The sequence below is a fragment of the Monodon monoceros genome, unplaced genomic scaffold, assembly GCF_005190385.1.
Source record: "Monodon monoceros isolate NGI ecotype Baffin Bay Population unplaced genomic scaffold, NGI_Narwhal_1 Super_Scaffold_14, whole genome shotgun sequence".
Lineage (NCBI taxonomy): Eukaryota > Metazoa > Chordata > Mammalia > Artiodactyla > Monodontidae > Monodon > Monodon monoceros.
The window spans coordinates 64,884,580-64,903,860 of record NW_021703770.1 but is presented as its reverse complement, the minus strand read 5'-3'; the positions used below and the strand labels follow the sequence as shown (position 1 = coordinate 64,903,860).

The window sequence follows — 19,281 nt, the reverse complement described above, 5'->3', positions numbered from 1 at the left end:
CCCCCAAGGCTCCTCACCTGATTTCTCCCTTCTTCTCTCAGAGGCTGGAACCTGTTTGTCTACAAGACCTTCCTGAGCCTCTACCATCTGGTCTTTGCCTCCCCCCGCAGCCCTCCCCATCCCTCTTCCTAGTTGATCTCGATCCTGGCTCCTAAGCCTTTCCACACTGAATCATGAAAAGGAAGATCTCCAGGAGTGCAAGTTCTTCAACACTGTAAGCTTGGTCAAAGCTGGAATGTGCCTGTGAGGTTGAGTGCTGCTTGCCCAGCGCCCAACAGTGCCCACACGTGCTTGGCACAGAAGAGACATAAAAATATGAAAGTAAGCCGAATATGTATTATTTATCCCGAGTAGAAAACTGACAAAGATTTTTAATATGGATTGAAACAAAACGTGTTTCTGCTTAATCACCAGCTTATTAGGACATTTTAAAAATGAAAGTTTATCTATTTATAATTAAGTGAGATTTAAACCCTAAGTATAATATTTCACGCGGGCGTCCTCAACGTCTCTCAAACACATCAAGCAGCCTCCCACTCTAGGGCCTTTGTATGTGCTATTCCCTCTGCCTGGAATTTTCTTCCCTCAGTCACTGAAAGGCTCATGAGTTTTCTTCTTCCACGTCTCTGCTCAAATGTCACCACAGCAGGGAGGCCTCTTCCTGACTCCCCATCTGAAATAACACCACCCCATCACCTCTAGATCCTTTGCCTGGCTTCATTTTCTCCTCACCTGACATCCTGACATCCTACATTCATGGGTCTGTTTCTGTCTCCTCCCACTGGAACTGTATAAGCTTCATGAGGGAACACCTTTCTTTTCTTCACTACTGTATCCTCACTCCCTGGAATGATTCCTGGTATAAGGCAGGTGCTCAGTAACTATTTTAATGAATGAAGGACTGAAGGCAGACACTGAAATATGCACTTTTAAATCTGATGCTTGAAACTACGATCTTGATCAGTACTTCATTTCAATGGAGTAACCATTATTGTTGAACCGTATAAGAAATTATGAAAGCAAACAGCCTATTGCATTTAATTTTACTGCATTTAACTACAGACTAAATGTATGTTTATAAACCTCTGATACTGAGGTACATTTTCCTCTTATTTACCCTTTTGATCCCCATTAATCTACTCTAAAATATGTTACTGCTTACTCAGTAATATTTATCTGCAGGGTAAATAAGACAGGGCTTCCCTGGTGGTGAGCAGTTAAGAATCCGCCTGCCAATGCAGGAGACATGGGTTCGAGCCCTGGTCCCAGAAGATCCCACATGCCGCGGAGCAACTAAGCCTGTGCACCACAACTACTGACCCTGAGATCTAGAGCCCGCGAGCCACAGCTACTGAAGCCCGAGCGCCTAGAGCCCATGCTCCACAACAAGAGAAGCCACTGCAATGAGAAGCCCGCACACCGCAGCAGAGTAGCCCCCACTCGCTGCAACTAAAGAAAGCCCGCCTGCAGCAACGAAGACCCAACGCAGCCAAAAATAAACAAACAAGACAGAACGTCTGCCTCCTAGACCCACACAATGAATCATAAAAGTACAGAGCCATGTTACGTATAGCAAAAGCAGACCTCTTCAAGCACACTCATGTTTAATCTTTATTATTATTATTAATAATTAATTAATTAATTTTTTTACACAGCAGGTTCTTATTAGTTATCTATTTTATACATATTAGTGTATACATGTCATTCCCAATCTCCCAATTCATCACACCACCACTCCCACCCGCCGCTTTCCCCGCTTGGTGTCCATACGTTTGTTCTCTACATCTGTGTCTCTATTTCTGCTGTGCAAACTGGTTCATCTGTACCATTTTTCTAGGTTCCACATATATGCATTAATATACAATATTTATTTTTCTCTTTCTGACTTACTTTACTCTGTATGACAGTCTCTACATTCATCCACGTCTCTACAAATGACCCAATTTCATTCCTTTTTATGGCTGAGTAATATGCTATTGTATATATGTATTACGTCTTCTTTATCCATTCGTCTGTTGATAGGCATTTAGGTTCCTTCCATGTCCTGGCTATTGTAAATAGTGCTGCAATGAACACTGGGGTGCATGTGCCTTTTTGAATTATGGTTTTCTCTGGGTATATGCCCAGTACTGGGATTGCTGGGTCATATGGTAGTTCTATCTTGAGTTTTTTAAGGACCCTCCATACTGTTCTCCATAGTGGCTGTATCAATTTACATTCCCACCAACAGTGCAGGAGGGGTCCCTTTTCTCCACACCCTCTCCAGCATTTGCAGTTTGTAGATTTTCTGATGATGCCCATTCTAACTGGTGTGAGGTGATACCTCATTGTAGTTTTGATTTGCATTTCTCTAATAATTAGTGATGTTAAGCAGCTTTTCATGTGCTTCTTGGCCATCTATATGTCTCCTTTGGAGAAATGTCTATTTACGTCTTCTGCCCATTTTTTGGTTGGGTTGTTTGTTTTTTTAATATTGAGCTGCATGAGCTGTTTACATATTTTGGAGATTATTCCTCTGTCCGTTGATTCGTTTGCAAATATTTTTTCCCTCTCTGAGGGTTGTCTTTTCATCTTGTTTGTAGTTTCCTTTGATTTGCAAAAGATTTTAAGTTTCATTAGGTCCCATTTGTTTATTTTTGTTTTTATTTCCATTACTCTAGGAGGTGGATCAAAAAAGATCTTGCTGTGATTTATGTCAAAAAGTGTTCTTCCTATGTTTTCCTCTAAGAGTTTTATAGTGTCCCGTCTTACCTTTAGGTCTCTAATCCATTTTGAGTTTATTTTTGTGTATGGTGTTAGGGAGTGTTCTAATTTCATTCTTTTACATGTAGCGGTCCAGTTTTCCCAGCACCACTTATTGATGAGACTGTCTTTTCTCCATTGTATATCCTTGCCTCTTTTGTCATAGATTAGTTGACCATAGGTGCGTGGGTTTATCTCTGGGCTTTCTATCCTGTGCCATTGATCTATATTTCTGTATTTGTGCCAGTACCATACTGTCTTGATTACTGAGGCTTTGTAGTATAGTCTGAAGTCAGGGAGTCTGATTCCTCCAGCTCCATTTTTCTTCCTCAAGACTGCTTTTGCTATTCAGGGTCTTTTGTGTCTCCTTACAAATTTTAAGATTTTTTGTTTTAGTTCTGTAAAAAATGCCACTGGTAATTTAACAGGGATTGTATTGAATCTATAGATTGCTTTGGGCAGTATAGTCATTTTCACAATATTGATTCCTCCAATCCAAGAACATGGTATGTCTCTCCATCTGTTTGTGTCATCTTCCATTTCTTTCATCAGTGTCTTAAAGTTTTCTGAGTACAGGTCTTTTACCTCCTTAGGTAGGTTTATTCCTATGTATTTGATTATTTTTGTTGCGATGGTATTGGGATTGTTTCCTTAATTTCACTTTCCGATCTTTCGTCATTAGGATATAGGAATGCAAGAGATTTCTGTGCAATAATTTTGCATCCTGTAACTTTACCAAATTCATTGATTAGCTCTAGTAGTTTTCTGGTGGTATCTTTAGGATTCTCTATGTAGAGTATCATGTCATCTGCAAACAGTGACAGTTTTACTTCTTTTCCAATTTGTATTCCTTTTATTTCTTTTTCTTCTCTGATTGCCGTGGCTAGAACTTCCAAAACTATGTTGAATAATAGTGGCGAGAGTGGACATCCTTGTCTTGTTCCTGATCTTAGAGGAAATGCTTTCAGTTTTTCACCATTGAAAATGATGTTTGCTGTGGGTTTGTCATATGTGGCCTTTATTATGTTGAGGTAGGTTCCCTCTATGCCCACTTTCTGGAGAGTTTTTATCATAAATGTGTGTTGAATTTTGTCAAAAGCTTTTTCTGCATCTATTGAGATGATCATATGGCTTTTATTCTTTGATTTGTTAATATGGTGTATCACACTGATTGATTTGTGTATACTGAATAATCCTTGCATCCCTGGGATAAATCCAACTTGATCATGGTGTATGATCCTTTTAATGTGTTGTTAGATTCTGTTTGCTAGTATTTTGTTGAGGATTTTTGCATCTATATTCATCAGTGATATTGGTCTGTAATATTCTTTTTTTGTAGTATCTTTGTCTGGTTTTGGTGTCAGGGTGATGGTGGCCTCATAGAATGAGTTTGGGAGTGTTCCTTCCTCTGCAATTTTTTGGAAGAGTTTGAGAAGGATGGGTGTTAGCTCTCTCTAAATGTTTGAGAGAATTCACCTGTGAAGCCATCTGGTCCCGGACTTTTGTTTGTTGGAAGATTTTTAATCACAGTTTCAATTTCATTACTTGTGATTGGTCTGTTCATATTTTCTATTTCTTCCTGGTTCAGTCTTGGAAGGTTATACCTTTCTAAGAATTTGCCAATTTCTTCCAGGTTGTCCATTTTATTGGCATAGAGTTGCTTGTAGTAGTCTCTTAGGATGCTCTGTATGTCTGCGGTGTCTGTTGTAACTTCTCCTCTTTCATTTGTAATTTTATTGATTTGAGTCCTCTCCCTCTTTTTCTAGATGAGTCTGGCTAATGGTTTATCAATTTTGTTCATCTTCTCAAAGAACCAGCTTTTAGTTTTATTGATCTTTGCTGTTGTTTTCTTTGTTTCTATTTCATTTTTTCTGCTCTGATCTTTATGATTTCTTTCCTTCTGCTAACTTTGGGTTTTGTTCTTTTTTCTCTAGTTCCTTTAGGTGTAACGTTAGATTGTTTGAGATGTTTGTTGTTTCTTGAGGTAGGCTTGTATTGCTATAAACTTCCCTTTTAGAACTACTTCTACTGCATCCCATAGGTTTTGGATCGTTGTGTTTTCATTGTCATTTGTCTCTAGGTATTTTTTTACTTCCTCTTTGATTTCTTCCGTGATTTCTTGGTTATTAGTAACGTATTGTTTAGCCTACATGTATTTGTGTTTTTTACATTTTTTTCCCTGTAATTCATTTCTAATCTCATAGTGTTGTGGTCAGAAAAGATGCTTGATATGATTTCAATTTTCTTAAATTTACTGAGGCTTCATTTGTGACCCAAGATGTGATCTCTCCTGGAGAATGTTCCATGCGCACTTGAGGAGAAAGTGTAATCTGCTGTTTTTGGATGGAATGTCCTATAGATATCAATTAAATCTATCTGGTCTGTTGTGTCATTTAAAGCTTGTGTTTCCTTATTAATTTTCTGTTTGGATGATGTGTGCATTGGTGTAAGTGAAGTGTTAAAGTCCCCCACTATTATTGTGTTACTGTTATTGTGTTATTGTGTTAAACTGCTGTTAGCACTTGCCTTATGTAATGAGGTGTTCCTATGTTGTGTGCATACATATTTATAGTTGTTATATCTTCTTCTTGGATTGATCCCTTGATCATTATGTAGTGTCTTTCCTTGTCTCTTGTAACATTCTTTATTTTAAAGTCTATTTTATCTGATATGAGTATTGCTACTCAAGCTTTCTTTTGATTTCCTTTTGCATGGAATATCTGTTTCCATCCCCTCACTTTCAGTCTGTATGTGTTACTAGGTCTGAAGTGGGTCTCTTGGAGACAGCATATATAGGGGTCTTGTTTTTGTATCCATTCAGTGAGATTGTGTCTTTTGGTTGCAGCATTTAATCCATTCACGTTTAATGTAATTATCGATATGTATGTTCCTATTACCATTTTCTTAATTGTTTTGGGTTTGTTTTTGGGTTCCTTTTTTTCTCTTATGTTTCCCACTTCGAGAAGGTCCTTTAGCATTTGTTGCAGAGCTGGTTTGGTGGTGCTGAATTCTCTTAGCATTGCTTGTCTGTAAAGCTTTTGATTTCTCCCTTGAATCTGAATGAGATCCTTGCTGGGTAGAGTAATCGTGGTTGTAGGTTCTTCCTTTTCATCACTTTATATATGTCATGCCACTCCCTTCTGGCTTGTAGAGTTTCTGCTGAGAAATCAGCTGTTAACCTTATGTGAGTTCCCTTGTATGTTATTTGTTGTTTATCACTTGCTGCTTTCAATAATTTTTGTCTTTAATTTTTGCCAAATTGATTACTATGTGTCTCAGCGTGTTTCTCCTTGGGTTTAGCCTGTATGGGACTCTCTACACTTCCTGGACTTGGGTGGCTATTTTCTTTCCCATGTTAGGGAAGTTTTCGACTATAATCTCTTCAAATATTTTCTCGGGTCCTGTCTCTCTCTCTTCTCCTTCTGGGACCCCTATAATGTGAATGCTGTTGCGTTTAATGTTGTCCCAGAGGTCTCTTAGGCTGTCTTCATTTCTTTTCATTCTTTTTTCTTTATTCTGTCCCACAGCAGTGAATTCCACCATTCTGTCTTCCAGGTCACTTATCTGTTCTTCTGCCTCAGTTATTCTGCTATTGATTCTTTCTAGTGTAGTTTTCATTTCAGTTATTGTATTGTTCATCTCTGTTTGTGTGTTCTTTAATTTTTCTAGGTCTTTGTTAAACATTTCTTGCATCTTCTTGATCTTTGCCTCCATTCTTTTTCTGAGGTCCTGGATCATCTTCACTATCATTATTCTGAAATCTTTTTCTGGAAGGTTGCCTATCTCCACTTCATTTAGTTGTTTTTCTGGGGTTTTATCTTTTTCCTTCATCTGGTACCTAGCCCTCTGCCTTTTCATCTTGTCTATTGTTCTGTGAATGTGGTTTTTGTTCCACAGGCTGCAGGACTGTAGTTCTTCTTGCTTCTCCTGTCTGCCCTCTGGTGGATGAGGCTATCTAAGTGGCTTGAGCAAGTTTCCCGATGGGAGGGACTGGTGGTGGGTAGAGCTGGCTGTTGCTCTGGTGGGCAGAGCTCAGTAAAACTTTAATCTGCTTGTCTGCTGATGGGTGGGGCTGGGTTCCCTCCCGATTGGTTGTTTGGCCTGAGGCAACCCAACACTGGAGCCTACCTGGGCTCTTTGGTGGGGCTAATGGTAGACTCTGGGAGGGCTCACACCAAGGAGTACTTCCTAGAACTTCTGCTGCCAGTGTCTTTGTCCTCACGGTGAGGCACAGCTACCCCCCGCCTCTGCAGGAGACCCTCCAACACTAGCAGGTAGGTCTGGTTCAGTCTCCTATGGGGTCACTGCTCCTTTCCCTGGGTCCCGATGGGCACACTACTTTGTGTGTGCCTTTCAAGAGTGGAGTCTCTGTTTCCCCCAATCCTATCGAAGTCCTGCAATCAAATCCCGCTAGCCTTCAAAGTCTGATTCTCTAGGAATTCCTCCTCCCGTTGCCGGACCCAGGTTGGGAAGCCTGACGTGGGGCTCAGAACCTTCACTCCAGTGGGTGGACATCTGTGGTATAAGTGTTCTCCAGTCTGTAAGTCACCCACCCAGCAGTTATGGGATTTGATTTTATTGTGATTGCGCCCCTCTTACTGTCTCATTGTGGCTTCTCCTTTGTCTTTGGATGTGGTGTATCTTTTTTGGTGAGTTCCAGTGTCTTCCTGTCGATGGTTTTTCAGCAGTTAGTAGTGATTCCAGTGCTCTCCCAAGAGGGAGTGAGAGCATGTCTTTCTACTCTGCCATCTTGATCCAATCTCCCCTTAATCTTTAAGCGGATCCTCTAAGCAGGCCTTTTGACAACGTGATAGTCAAAGCGCATTTATGAATTAATGCTTTTTTTTTTTTTTTTTTTTGTGGTATGCGGGCCTCTCACTGTTGTGGCCTCTCCCGTTGTGGAGCACAGGCTCTGGACGCGCAGGCTCAGTGACCATGGCTCAAGGGCCCAGCCGCTCCACGGCATGTGGGATCTTCCCGGACCGGGGCAGGAACCCGTGTCCCCTGCATCGGCAGGCTGACTCTCAACCACTGCGCCACCAGGGAATCCCATGAATTAATGCTTTTAAAGCCACCTACTACTCAATCATGGATAACTCTATTGAAAAGTTTTTTTCTCGTGTCTAATGGGCAGTTCCAAGATGATACCATGGGAAAATGTACATCAAATGTGGGCATTTGTCATGATACATTTTAGATATCAGATCCTAAACTTTGGCTTCCCTGCTAAGGCAGAGCACCAAGAAAGTATACATACACTTGTCATCAAAATGGATATAAAAGGATTATAAACAAAGATCAGAATAATTGAGGCTGTGGAGGGACAGTGGTGATGCAGAATGTCCAGAGAAAATTGTGTGGGGCATTGAACGGTGGTTGGATTCTTAGATTTTTTTTTTAAGCCTCCCAAGCAAGATTTAAACTTTATTCTTTAGTTACTGAAACATAAGGCAGAATCTCCTGCTGTCCTTACTCACGTCTGAACTGTTACTACAGCTTTACAGTGAAGCCCCAAGGCCTCTCCCTCTCTCACCAGAAGCTGGATTTAGCAAATAAGATCCCTGGTCTGGAATCAGAAAACCACTCCCCTGGCCTTAGGAAAGTTACTCAACTTCTCTGAGTCTCAGTCTTCTCACCTTTTAAATAGAGATAATCATAATATGTATATCAGAGGTCATTGTAAATATTAAATGACATAATACACAAAAGGGCTACGATGAAGACTTGTGATTTAGTACGTACTCAATGAATTAATATTGATTACTTCTTCCACATTCTTTTTGTACATTAACTTTTTCTCTCTTTTCCTTTTCCTTTGTTTTTCCCTTACCACAGAGCCCAACTGTAATTATTATTTGCAAGTATTTATTGAGCATCAATCAATTACTATTAAACAAAAGAAGAGTCAATACGTTTGTGAGGATTTACTAAGCCATTATCAGAAGCAACGTGCTGGGAGAGACTGTGTACTTGGTCCCTGCCCTGTGGGTACACAATCACACAGCAGCGCAGGCGGGTTGTTCTTCCATAGCTTTTGGGGCAACATTTTTCTTGAATTGCTGATGATGGCTAACCTTGATAGAGCAAAGACCTGCAGTGTTTGGATTCTTAGGAAGCCCATTCCCATTTGGGAGCCAGAGGCTCCTCGTTAAGTGTTTCCTGGGATGGGGGGTGGGAGGGGGCTCCTTTCTCTGCCTCCTAGAGTCCCTGAGCTCCAGAGAACAGGCTCTGTGACCTCTGGGGCAATGACTCTCTCAGGGCTATTTCTGAGAAGTGGGTCTGTCTAGAAAAAGGCTTTGCGAACCAGAGACATTCGGCTCAACTCTAGCTGGAGAGCGAGCTGCGGAAGCAGTTTCATGGAAGCCCCTCTGCTCTTTTCCTGCTCACACTTTTGTTCTACCCGATCTGCATCCCACCCCTTACCACACCCTTCACAGGATTAGCACTCCCAGCCTTCACATTTCTACTTCATCCACTCTGACATGTTTACAATTGCCTGAAAGAGCCTTGTCTTCTCTCCTTCATTTATTACAGGCAGGGCTGCTTCCTCTGCCTTTAATATTCTTCTTGGCCCAGCTCCTATTTGTCTTCAAGACTCAGCCCAGGTGCCAGCTCTGGGCAGTCTTCCTTCATCCCCATCCCACCAAGGTGTTCCTCTGTGTGCCCCTGGGGTTTCAGCGCTTGTAGCCATTGTGGTCCTCAGCAGTGAGTGTGTAGCTGCCACGACTGCCTACTCTTCTGGAGGTGCTTTGAGACGACAGACCAGGTTTGTTTGTTTAATCTCTGCGTCCCTAACACACCACAGTGTCTGATGCTTAGAAAGTCCTTAGAAAATGACAGTGGAACAAATTAACTAGAATCTCCACTACGTTTCCTCCCTACATACTCCATCTGCAAGTGAGCTGCTGTCTGTTCTCCCTAAATAGTTCCATAAATTTATGCCGATAAAGTGTACACTTTCACCCACCTCCTTGAGTACTGGAAAGATTAATGCCTATTTGGCAATGAAAGTTTTGTAAGAAGCTTTGGAGGAAAGGGATGATGCGTGTTTGAAAATTCAGTAATGACTCTGATCCGTGGTTACTGCCGCATCTCTCCTGGATTCCACTTATAAAGAACTCAGGGGCTCTGAACTACTTAGAAAAGTGGTACAATTTTTTTAATGACTAGAAATGACCTCATATTACCCTACATACTTGTCAGATGAAATAAAAGAGGTATTGTGAATGAGCAAACAAAACAACCCCCAATTTGATTCACATACTCTCCAGCCTCCAGTTGGGGAGAAACAACTGTTTGTTAGGTTTTTAAAATAGTGTGGACTTCCAAATGTTTCTTTTTTCTTTCCTGAGATAATATGTCCAGACATCACATGCTACATTGCCATAGGCAGCAATTACAGAAATGAATCCCAAAGAAGAACATTCGCGGGGTATCAGTGGCTGTTCGACTTGACTTCTTAGAAATCCATAGGGAGGTCCTCGGCTGAGTAATAGTGAGGATTTACTGAACACAAAACACTTCCCCACAAACAACTAGCACTACTGTATCCTTTAATTTTCTTCAAAATAAACTCTTCCACCTACCTTTGCTTCAGGGTGCCCTTGGTATAGATGGCTGTCGTTCCATGAGTGACAACGGGTAGAACTGGGGGACTCCAACTCCAACCTACTTTCCAACAATATCACCACCTAGAATTTGTGAAATAAATGTAGAAAAAATGGCTTTAAAAGCTTGAATTTTTGAGGAAACCTTCAAAGATGAGCATAAAAATATGCAATGAAAACAGAATGGTTGAAATAATTCTTGTATCCCCGGGATACCTCCAAGAAAATGCCCTAGGACTTCCCTGGTGGCACAGTGGTTAAGAATCCTCCTGTCAGTGCAGGGGACACAGGTTCGAGCCCAGGTCTGGGAAGATCCCACATGCCACGGAGCAACTAAGCCCATGCGCCATAACTGCTGAGCCTGTGCTCTAGAGCCTGCGAGCCACAACTACTGAGCCCACGTGCCACAGCTACTGAAGCCCGCGCGCCTAGAGCCTGTGCTCCATAGCAAGAGAAGCCACTGCAATGAGAAGCCCGCGCACCGCAACAAAGAGTAGCCCCCGCTTGTCGCAACTAGAGAAAGCCCACGGGTAGCAACAAAGACCCAACGCAGCCAAAAATAAATAAATGAATAAATAAATTTATTTTAAAAAAAAGAAAAAGAAAATGCCCTAAAAATGTCACCATAAAGAGATAAACATTATCACTATCAGCAAAGAAAATTTACATAAAATTTTCTAAAGTATAAGAAGGGCTTTGACCAGCTAAGAGGTGGTGTAATTATTGTAAACAAAAGGTATGGGCTGTAGTAACAGACCAAGATCAAATTCTGTTCCCTCACTTAGTAGCTGCGTAACTTTGGGCAAATTACTTAACTCCATGAAGCCTATCTTTTCTATCTTTAATTTGGATTCCTGACTGCCTCATAAACTTATTGTTAATTCATTTGCACAATTATTAAGTGATTATTTATTGAGCTATTACTAGAAACTAGACACCATGCTGGGTAATAAGATACAATGTTTTCTCTCAAGGATTTCATTGTCTAGGAGCAGAGACAGTTGAATAAATAAAATAATTGCGATACATTGTGATACCTGCCTTAATACTGTAAGTTCAAGGTAGTATAAAGGAGAAAATGTTCAGTCCATGTAGGGCAATCAAGGAAGGCTTCGAAAAAGAGATGAAGTTTAAGTATCCTCTAAGGTTTAACAGAAGAGCTGAGGTAGGGAATAGAAAGACATTGAATGCAAACACAACGGAATGCTCAATGGCATGATGTGAGAAACTTTGAAACTTCAAGAGCTTAGGAAGCATCAAGTGGCTCAGCATGTCGATACATTTAAGTATCAGGAGAGGACTGGGGACCATCCGGATGAGAGCGCTTAGCGAAGGAAGGATGACACCCAGGTTTCTGTAGTGGGTGACGAAGTTGAGGTTCATGTCTCACTGAGGGACCTAAGAGGAGGGACATTAAGAAGAAGGGATGATGAAGATAAAGAGGCAACTTAGGGACAAGGTGACTGTGAGGGTTCTGTGAAATGTCTAGATGAAATGTCTTGTAAGCAGTTTAATGTACTGGTCGGGTGCTCAGAAGAGAGAACTGACCTGGAAATTCAGGTCTGGAGGCCAGAGCCTCACATGTAAGACCAGATGAGCACTTGGGTCTTTTCTCCCACACAGGGTGGCCTCAAGGAAAATGAGGAAGTCTGAGTTGTGGGGCTGGTGTCCAAGGGGGAATCCGTGCTTCAGTTCACAGTCTTGGAGGGAGGAGTTGTAAGCTTGAGAAACCCTGTGGTCCATTTTTAGAGCAAAGCTGCCGTCATAATCTGCCAAAACCCACAAGTGCCGTCAAAATTATTCGTTATTCGCTTTCATTTCTTTAACATTTTGAATGAACACAGACCATAGCAATACCTCTTAAAAGCCCTGTCTCTTTCCCATTTATGTCCCTCTCATCACAAACTGCTCCTCCAACCCTCATACATGTCCTGAAAAGCCTCCACCCCAGTCTGCACATCTCCTGTTCCTATCTCCCTCCCACTTCCCCAAAGATGAGTCTGTAAGGCAAGAGAGGCTTCTCTGGGGGTGAGGGAGGAGAAGAAATAAAACTTGCAAAGTCAGGATCCTTTTAGAGGCCAGGAAGAGGGGAAAGGTTGGAAGGACTCATGCATTAATAATTTTGTTCTTGTTACAGTAGACTCAAAAACCAAGCTGATCATCTAAATAAGTCATGCATGCAAAGAGACTTAGCAGAGAGCAAGGATCCTGTTCCAGGAAGTGGGATGGAAACCAAACAAGAGAAGAAGGTTCTAAGCAGTGGATGAACGGTGTTGTCTAGAGAAATGCCCTAGGCTGCAGGGAACTGCTGCAGCAACTTGTATAGGTTCTAGTGATCTCTGACACTGGGAGAAAGGAGCCATTAAAGGTCCTGGTGAGGCCTGGACATCACTGGAAGAGGTATAGAATGAGAAGAAAATAAGAGTCAGGACAGAAGCTTAGGGAGCAGATTGTAGGAGAAAGTCAATCAAGTGTTCTGGTGAGAATCTGTCAGGAGGTGGAAGAGAGCCAGGAGTGTGTGGTGTCCTGGAAATTAGGAAGTATTTCTTAAGGAGACAGTGTCAAGTGTGTGTCCCATAATCATCAAGTTTGATAAGGAACGGAAAGCATCCATTGGATTTGGCATTGGGAGGTCACTGGTAACCTTAGCAAAAGCATCTTTAGTGAAATGGTGGAAGCAAAAGGCAAACTGCAGTGTGTTCATAGAGAGGGAAAGATGAGAAACTTGAGATACGAGGACAACCGTCCTGGGAAGCCTGTCTGAGGGCAGGAGGCAAGAGAGCAGCTAGAGGAGTCGGTCCCCTCCTCTCTTCTTCCCCTCTCCCTCCCTCCCTTCCTTCCTGACGGGCAAGACTTGGACCTCTTTAAAGGCTCTTGGGTAGGATCTTATGAAGGAGAGTCTAAAGTCCAGAAAGGAAATGATAGAGAAGGAGGGTGGGTGAGGGGGAGAACAGACGGAGGGATTCACCTTGAATGAGAAGAAGGAATACCCCTTCTTCTGGGAGTGGAGGAAGGAAGGAAAGTGGCAAATACAGGAAGGTTTTAGTGGGAAAGCAGGAGGTGATCAGCCAGGAAGTTGAGGGAGTTTCTGTCTGCTAGCCTTCAAGTTCTCTGCAAGGCAGTTGGCAAGGTCATCTGCTGAGAGCAAGGTATGGAGGCAGGAGCTGGGTAGAGGGACATAGTGAGAGGTTTGGAACAGTGACAGCAGGAATGGGATAGGGGAGAGAAGATACATGGCAAAAGGCTTGAGTGTGTGGGACCACACGTTAGAGACACCTAGTATATTTGAGACTTATAGTATATTTTTCCCCAGCTGCACCTGGATGAGGTGCAGAGATGCTATCATGAGATGTGTTCAGGGACAGCAGGTTGAGACAGGTGAGGCCTTGGATAGATATCTGCTCCCCTACTACGAAGTACAGGTTGGTAGAAGAGAAAAGCATGCAGCTGTGACTTTCCCATGGGAGAAAAATGTTTTCATTTGGTGATGTTAATGTCAAGGCCATTGAAGGTCTTCTAAGATGGTTGGTTTCAAGTTTGGATAGATAAACTGTAATATCAGGTGGTGCCACTTGGTTATTGGACCTGGGGTTGTGACTGCTCTTATCCTGAGAACACAAAAGGGGTAATCAACTCCCTTTTGCCCTACTCAAGTCATGGGAGACAAAAGAATCCCAACAAGTCCAATTCTATTGCCCTTGTAGACAACCTTCAACATTCTAGGAAGCAGTAGGACAGTGACTTTTGGGGAATATGCTCACAAAGTGTCCACATACAAGGCCATTTCTTACAATTATTTCATGAAGGCAGAAATATTTCTTTTTTAGAAAAGAGATTTGAATTCAGATGAGGCAGGCTAAATGTAACAGAGCAAGAGCCAGAATCAACCAATTTGTCCTCTTTTGCCTGGCTAAGAAAGTGAACCAAACTTCTAGCAGATACAAGTCAAAGCAGGAGAGAGACATGGGGGTGAATCAGACACACCCCCAAGAAGGTACTGAAAGGACTTAAAAGTAGGGCTGAGGCTTCCTTGAAGAAGAAGAAATTCTACCTGTGGATAGCAGCTTCACTCTGTGCCCCAAACCCCAGGCTACCCTTCCTTATGGATTTCGGATTCTCCTAGTCAGCTCCCCAAATCCTGTAAACCAATTGCAACAAATCTCTCTCTTTTAAATTGAAGTATAGTTTCAGGTGTAGAGCATAATGGTTCAGTATTTTTACAGATTATACTCTATTAAAATTTATTACAAGATAATGGCTATAATTCCCTGTGCTATACAACATATCCTTGTTGCTTATCTATTTTATACATAGTAGTTTATATCTCTTAATCCCATACCCCTAATGTGCCCCTCCCCCCTTCCCTCTCCCCTTTGGTAACTAGTTTGTTCTCTGTATCTGTGAGTCTGTTTCTGTTTTGTGTATACATTCATTTGTATTATTTTCTAGATTCCACATATAAGTGATATCACAGAGTATTTGTCTTTCTCTGTCTGACTTATTTCACTAAGCATAATCTTCTCTAGGTCAATCCGCACTGCTGCAAATGGCAGAAATTCATTCTTCTTTATGGCTAAGTTCCATATATTTTATATATATATATATATATATATATACACATATATGCCACATCTTCTTTATCCATTCATCTGTTGATGGGCATTTGATTTGCTTCCATATCTTGGCTACTGTAAATAATGCTGCTCTGAACACTGGGGTGCATGTACCTTTTCGAACTAGTGTTTTCATTTTCTTTGGATATATACCCAGGAGTGGAATTGCTGGATCATATGGTAGTTCTAGCTTTAGGTTTTTGAGGAACCTCCACACAGTTCTCCATAGTGGTTGCACTAATTTACGTTCCCACCAACAGTGTAGGAGGGTTCCCTTTTCTCCACACCCTCACCAACACTTGTTATTTGTAGACTTTTTGATGATGGCCATTCTGACAGGTGTGAGGTGATAGCTCATTTTGTTTTGTAGTTTTGATTTGCATTTCTCTAATAAACATATTTCTTGATATCTGTCTCCTACTGGTTTTGTTTCTCAAGAGGAACCCTGGCTGATACAGTACGTCCTTCAGATGGGTTGTGAAGATTAAATGAAGTAGTGTGTTACTGTATAAGAAGCACCTGACACAGTGCCAGGAACAATAAAATGGAGTTGCAAAATGCCAGTTACTATCATGATGGCTTGGAAAACACAAAGTTGAGTCTAGCTGACTCCCAACTTGACTCTTCACCCAGTAACTTGGTGAAGAACTGTAGTTACTGGTCTGGCCTCTATCACTAATTCAATGTAACCTTGAGCAAGCCACAGCCTCTAAGGGCCCTAGTTTCCTTTCTGTACAATGAGGGACTGTGAACCAAATGATTTTTGTACAAACTCTTTCAGCTTTGATGTTCTCTGGGTTAGTTTTGACCCAGTTTATTAGATTTTTATTAGGTCGCTCTACTTCTTCCAGCCACCAGACAAGATCTTTTTCATTACTGTTACATTCAAGGCTGCTTCTATACAAATGACCCTCTAATTACTGGGTGGTTTATGGCCTGAGAATGCAAACCAAGTTTAACATTAACCTGAGCAAAGCATTTCTGTTATTTTAGTCAGTGATTATACAGCTCCTGTTCTACCCCAGAATACAGGCCATATGGGATGTAAAAAAGCATTCAATCTGGTCCCTGCCCTCAAGGAGCATGGGGGGGACATCTAAAAATCCAATACTACTATGAGGGAGTATATAATCAAGCCTACGAACCACAGGCTTTGAGAGAAAGGGGACAATAAGATCACTCTGAGCTGGAACGATAAGAAAGGCTTAGTAAAAGAGGCAGGGATTTAGAGAGATGAAATGTCTATGTAAGAGATGAGAGAGAAGTTAAATCTTCTGCTCTTGCTGTTTGTCATGTATTCCAAAATTGGATGTGTGAGATTTATATTGTTGCTCGCCTTTGTTGCCACAGATGATAGAAAGGTGGCTGCTTCATAACTTCAGGCTTTCTCTCCTGTTCCTCCTGGCATGTCCTGTGCAAGGATGAATGGGCAGCAGGTGTACCACCCTGCATGAATTTACCTGCAGACACCATGGCAACCCCCATCATCCATGTATTTGGGGAACCCCCTACAGGAGATTAAGTCCCATTAAGGTGGGGTCCATGCTTCTCTTGTCTACTGCATAAATATTTATGGACTAAATCACTAAAATCACTGCTCTCCAGAATATAGGAGACATAAATGGAAAGGTTTCCTATCTGAACCTTTCGATGGCATTAAAACTCTAAAAATAGTGATTCTTATACTTTGGAAATTCTCTGATTTTCAACGTCAGCCCAATCTGAATCCCTGCTCCCACTCCCTGCAAAATGCTGCTTAAACGCTGCTGGCAGGGCTTCTTATCCAAAGAGCCATTGACAGAACTACTGCCAAAAACCTGCTGGAGCTGAACAAAAAAACCAGTGGGTGTGGACAGAATTAACGTCATGCTTGAATGACAAGCAAACACTAGAAGAATTAATTTTACAAGCTCACCTTTGAGATCAGATAACAGCAGCTTGACTTTTTAAAGACAATACTCATTTTTATCAGTTTAATAAATAGCTCTTAGCAACACTGACAGTTATCTTTAATGGACAGAAACAGAGAAGCCTTATTAACAGTTAAATTTAAATTGCTCACTAATCTTACTTTAGTTTATTGCCTCTTTCATGATGATCTTTTGCTAAATGAGTCTAAAAAAATACTTGGTGATGTGTGCAAACAAGCCAGAAATTCACAAGACTGTGGTCTAATGAAAGAAAATAAACAGGGTTTACAAATAATTCAGAACACTGAAAGAGGCAGTGTTTGGGGTGTAAATATAGATTTTTACAAACAAGATGTTAATAATCATAGGTCAATATTCATATAAGGATTGCTATAGAGATTGGAAGTGGAAAAAATGTCCTCTGGATTCAGAAATGTCTCCTAGTCAATTGCAAAATAATTCTGTACATAGGTTATAAACATTTATAATCCAACAGATTTTTGCAAATGTTTACTGACCTCCAACTATGTGCAATGAATAGTTCTCAAAATATACTGCATCCAATCAAGGCAATCAGTCATTCCATTTTTATCCAGGGCTGCACTACCAGTAGTCCGGGTAATGCCGTGTACATACGATGTCCTTGCCTGTCCAGCCTCTATGTATTCCCCCCTCTTCTGTTAACAACACCTGAATTTTCCTTGGGGGAACCACTCTCCCCCATTCCACACTATGTGTTTCTATGGGATTGATCCCATCCTCCCAGCTCCAAGGGTATTCAGGTGATCATGACCTGCTCAGTTGTCCTTTGGCCACAGTAATTGATTTAGAGATGGGCATAAATATAGACTGAAATAGAGATGAGTTTGGTGATATAAGCCAGGCTAACAAGACTAACTTCTGGGCTTCTGTTGGAAAAACTTGCGCAAGAGAAGCTTTCTTCCCACAGATTGCAAGCTGTAAGGGTGATGAGCTAAGACCCTGCCTAGAAAGACACCAACATAGAAGATGAAGAGGGAGACCAAGTGCTGTTGGGTATTTTCCACTTGCCCACAGATCTCTCTCCTGCTCTCTACCAGCTGACTAAATGGACGCGATCTACCTCTCTTCCCCTTTGGCTTCGAGGTGGCAATGCTGTCAGGAGATCAGAGACATTAGGTCATTTATTTCCCAGTCCCTTTCCGTGGGGTCCCCTCAGGTTAGCTGTCTCTCTGCTGAAGCCTATGGCTTCTGCCAGGGGACCTGTTCACATAGCTCACTGTCTTCAGGTTCCAGGATCCATACTTGCTTTATTACTCCTCTAGGCCTAGAGATGGTAACGATGTCCCACTATTAACTGTTACTTGCTCTGGTACTTCAATACCCCTTGTAATTTCCCTAAATCCTGCTCTCATCTTTGTAAGTAGTCCTCTTTTTAAAACCTGCACACAACACCACCAAGGGGTGGGCAAAACACCTAAGCCACCCTCTGGCCCGACCCCTGGACACACCCCTACCCTCACCCTATATAAGGAACAAGCTTGCCGCCCCCTCAGGGAGTCAGCAAGCAAGAGAACCTGTTGTTTGTTCTCGCTCCCTGCTGCTGCAGCAGGGGCCCCAGTAAAGCCTTGCCTGAAAAAAAAAAAAAAACCTAATTGGATGGAGCCATCTATTCCTGCCAGGACCCCGACAAATCAAATGACATTATCTGAGTTCTGGATTCAGACATACTTAAAGATAATGACACTCCTGACTTCTCAGTTACTTGAGCCAATAAATTCCCTTTTTCCTTAAGGTTGTTTGAACTGAGTTTTCTGCTGCTTACAACAGAGGGTCCTAATACAGTTTGTTAGGTTCTTTTGATTGCATAGACTTGCACGAGACTCTTAAAAAAGGGGAGGTGGCATTGTTACGGACTGAATTGGGCCCCTCAAACTTATATGTTGAAGTCCTAACCCCCAGTACCTCAGAATGTGGTTGTATTTGGAGATAGGGTCTTTAAAGAGGTAATTAGGTTAAAATGAAGTCATTACATGGGCCCTAACCCAATCTGACTGGCATCCTTATAAAAAGAGGAGATTAGAACACAGACATGCACAGAAGGAGAACACTGTGAAGACACAGGGAGAAGACAGCTATCTACGAGCCAAGGAGAAACCAACCCTGCCAACACCTTGATATCAGACTTCTAGCCTCCAGAATTGTGACAAAATAAATACCTGTTGTTTAAGCCACTTAGCCTGTGGTACTTTGTTATAGCAGCCCTAGCAAACTAACACTGACACCTATAAACTACAACTGGGAAAGACATTTCTAGAGGCCAATGACTCTCTCCAACTCTCTGAGCCAACATGGTCTCTTAGCTAAGTTATCTGTGTCCCTCTGTAAATTGGTTCCATTCACCTTTATTACTCACTGGCCAACCTTTCC

General features: G+C 41.8%; 1 protein-coding gene across 13 annotated transcripts in view; it reads right to left on the bottom strand.

Moving 5' to 3' along the window:
* PDE7A (phosphodiesterase 7A) overlaps positions 1-19,281 on the bottom strand; it is a 380,288-nt gene that overhangs the window by 238,071 nt on the left and 122,936 nt on the right. For all 13 annotated transcript variants that reach the window (XR_003793485.1, XR_003793490.1, XR_003793492.1 and 10 more), the window contains one exon: positions 10,329-10,433. Coding sequence is in view for 2 of the 13 variants with exons in the window: in XM_029222495.1 (XP_029078328.1) it covers positions 10,329-10,433 (105 nt within the window). In the remaining 11 variants the exon portion in view is untranslated. The remainder of the gene's footprint in view (positions 1-10,328; positions 10,434-19,281) is intronic.